Source organism: Penaeus chinensis, chromosome 8, assembly GCF_019202785.1.
Source record: "Penaeus chinensis breed Huanghai No. 1 chromosome 8, ASM1920278v2, whole genome shotgun sequence".
NCBI classification, from domain to species: Eukaryota; Metazoa; Arthropoda; class Malacostraca; order Decapoda; family Penaeidae; genus Penaeus; species Penaeus chinensis.
In genome coordinates this window covers 37,313,938-37,316,437 of record NC_061826.1, presented here as the reverse complement: position 1 = coordinate 37,316,437, position 2,500 = coordinate 37,313,938, and the positions used below count along the sequence as shown (strand labels likewise).

Here is a 2,500-nt window from a genome sequence, read left to right as displayed (position 1 = left end):
TAAGTATCATGATTTTGCGATTTTTTATCATTAAAACGTAATTTGTGTTGAACATTGCAAACAAATATCATGCAAATAAAAGGGCATGAAATCACGAAATCTGTCGTAGCTGGGAATTTGTATTACGTTTTCCCCGTCTAATTAATAAGGGTTCAACCGTTTATTTTAGGGCCTGTCTATGTGTGTGGTTAATACGAAATGTGTTACGATTCTAAAAGTAACAAGGGAAGATTATATATCTATATATATATATATATAAAAAAAAAAAAACGTTATTGCAACTCTAGAATTCAAAATGATGGAAATTCGAATTATGATATCTATTTCGACATCACAGAATTGTATGGTAATTCTATATTAGATGCTGTTTTACACGCACCCCCCCCCCCCCCAGAAAAAAACAAAAAATCTCACCTCTATCTTCTTTATAGAGATCACTGATATAAATACCTCGAGCAATAAAAACTGAGCGATTATGTAATAGAAAATCTAAGAATTTAATATCGAAATATGCCTAAAAAAAAATCGTTAATACTCTGATTTGTATACCTACGTTATCATAGAGATTCGTAATACACGGCTGTGATATAAAACAAAATAGATTTATATGATTAAGGTATTATTACGAACAGAGCTTAGTGATGAAAGTATGAATACATTATCTATTTATTTGTGCATGTTTTATTAAAGTCTATCTCATTATTAATTTGTTCATTAGTTTATATAAAAAAATAAAAATCACTTTAACGATAGAACACGGGAAGAAAAAACTTTAAGCCTTTTAAGCAAATAAAATTGTGTAAAAAAAATATCCACTTATATCCACACGCACTACTTTTCCAACATCCACACCAGGCCAGCAGCAGCCACCCACTGGACATACGATGACGTACAAAAATGGGCGGAGGATTCCCCAGAGTGTGCGGGAAGGAGGCAATCTCCAGTAGACATCTTGGCGCCAAAATCGTTCAAGGCGCCATCTTTCCTCTTCAAGAACTACGGGGTAAGGTTTGATCTATTATTTATTTATTTATTTATTTATTTATTTATTTGTTATTATTTTTTTTTATCTTCAAGGGAATTTTGTTATATGGGAAAATTGCTATTTGTATTCGGTTATTATTATCATTATCTTTTTTGAAGGAATATGTTTGCAGATGGGTATATAGATAGATTATAGATAGATAGAGAGTTAGATAGATAAATATATAGATAGGCAGATAGATAGGTAGCTAGATAGAGAGTTAGATAGATAAATATATAGATAGGCAGATAGATAGGTAGCTAGATAGATAGCTAGATAGATAGATAGACTAATAGATATATAGCTGTGTACACACACACGCACACACACACACATATATATACACAAACAAATATATATAGGTCTTTTTGGTAACCTTTCCAAAACCCCTAACACTTTGATACACTCTGACACATGTTTGCCCTTTACGCGTACAGTGTTGGAACCTGTTGAAACACCTTTTTGGTTTGTATCGAAGTGTTTGCCCTCAACTTGATACAGCTTGATACACTCCTGCCAGCCAATCAGAGCGCGATACTTTTCAGATATATTTCGCGTAGTCTCAGATAGGGATTTATATTTTCATTGATTATGAATCACATCGTAAGTTTCTTGATATAACTTTTTTATTGTAAAGGTGCATACACTGTTTCTGTTTTGTTTTTTTAACAGTATATTAAATACGTGTTGAATGGTCATGTGGATGAGATTGTTGGAACGACATGGTAAGAATTTCCAATGTGTCCAATTCATATGACGTGGCATTGACTTCGGTGGGATGAATGTCTTCAAAATTATTTTTTTACGTCTATGATATAACTTTACAAGCTCAAAAATATCAAAGCAAATACTATGTATCTTTATTTGCTGATGTGCTTCATTCAAGAAATAAAGTAAATATCCGTGATCATTGGAATTACCCAGTTGTCAGATTTGGACAAGGAACTCACTCGCGGTAGATACGATGAGACCCAAAACTTCATGTAACTTCCATTTTATATGAAGAACAATGTGTGTAATGAGAAAGAAAAAAATATTTTGACTGAATCTGAGAACTACAATTAAACTTTCCACAACTTTGCGTTGTGTGTATAAACAATAGAATTTGCAGAGTAGTCAAGTACTTTTTCAATTTTATATGAAGCTTCCACAATGTTTTGCTTGTAATTAAAAATCATACCAGAATATTAAGTAATGTTATGGTTTTCTATTGACTTTTTTCATGAAGAAATAACTTCTTTTCTCAAAACTTTGTATGTCAGTACAAACTTGGTATCGTGATACAATTTATCAAAGTGTTAGGGGTTTCAGGATGCTACAAAATGCCTTTTATATATATATATATATATATATATATGTATATATATATGTGTGTGTGTGTATATATATATACACACATATACATATATGCATACACATACACATACATGTATATATGTATGTATATATACATATACATTTATGTATAGATACGCA

General features: G+C 31.2%; 1 protein-coding gene across 2 annotated transcripts in view; it reads left to right on the top strand.

Moving 5' to 3' along the window:
* Positions 1-2,500, top strand: part of LOC125028139 — a 13,977-nt gene that overhangs the window by 2,918 nt on the left and 8,559 nt on the right. For both annotated transcript variants that reach the window (XM_047617494.1, XM_047617495.1), the window contains exon 4: positions 856-1,003. In XM_047617494.1, the coding sequence (XP_047473450.1) occupies positions 856-1,003 (148 nt within the window). The remainder of the gene's footprint in view (positions 1-855; positions 1,004-2,500) is intronic.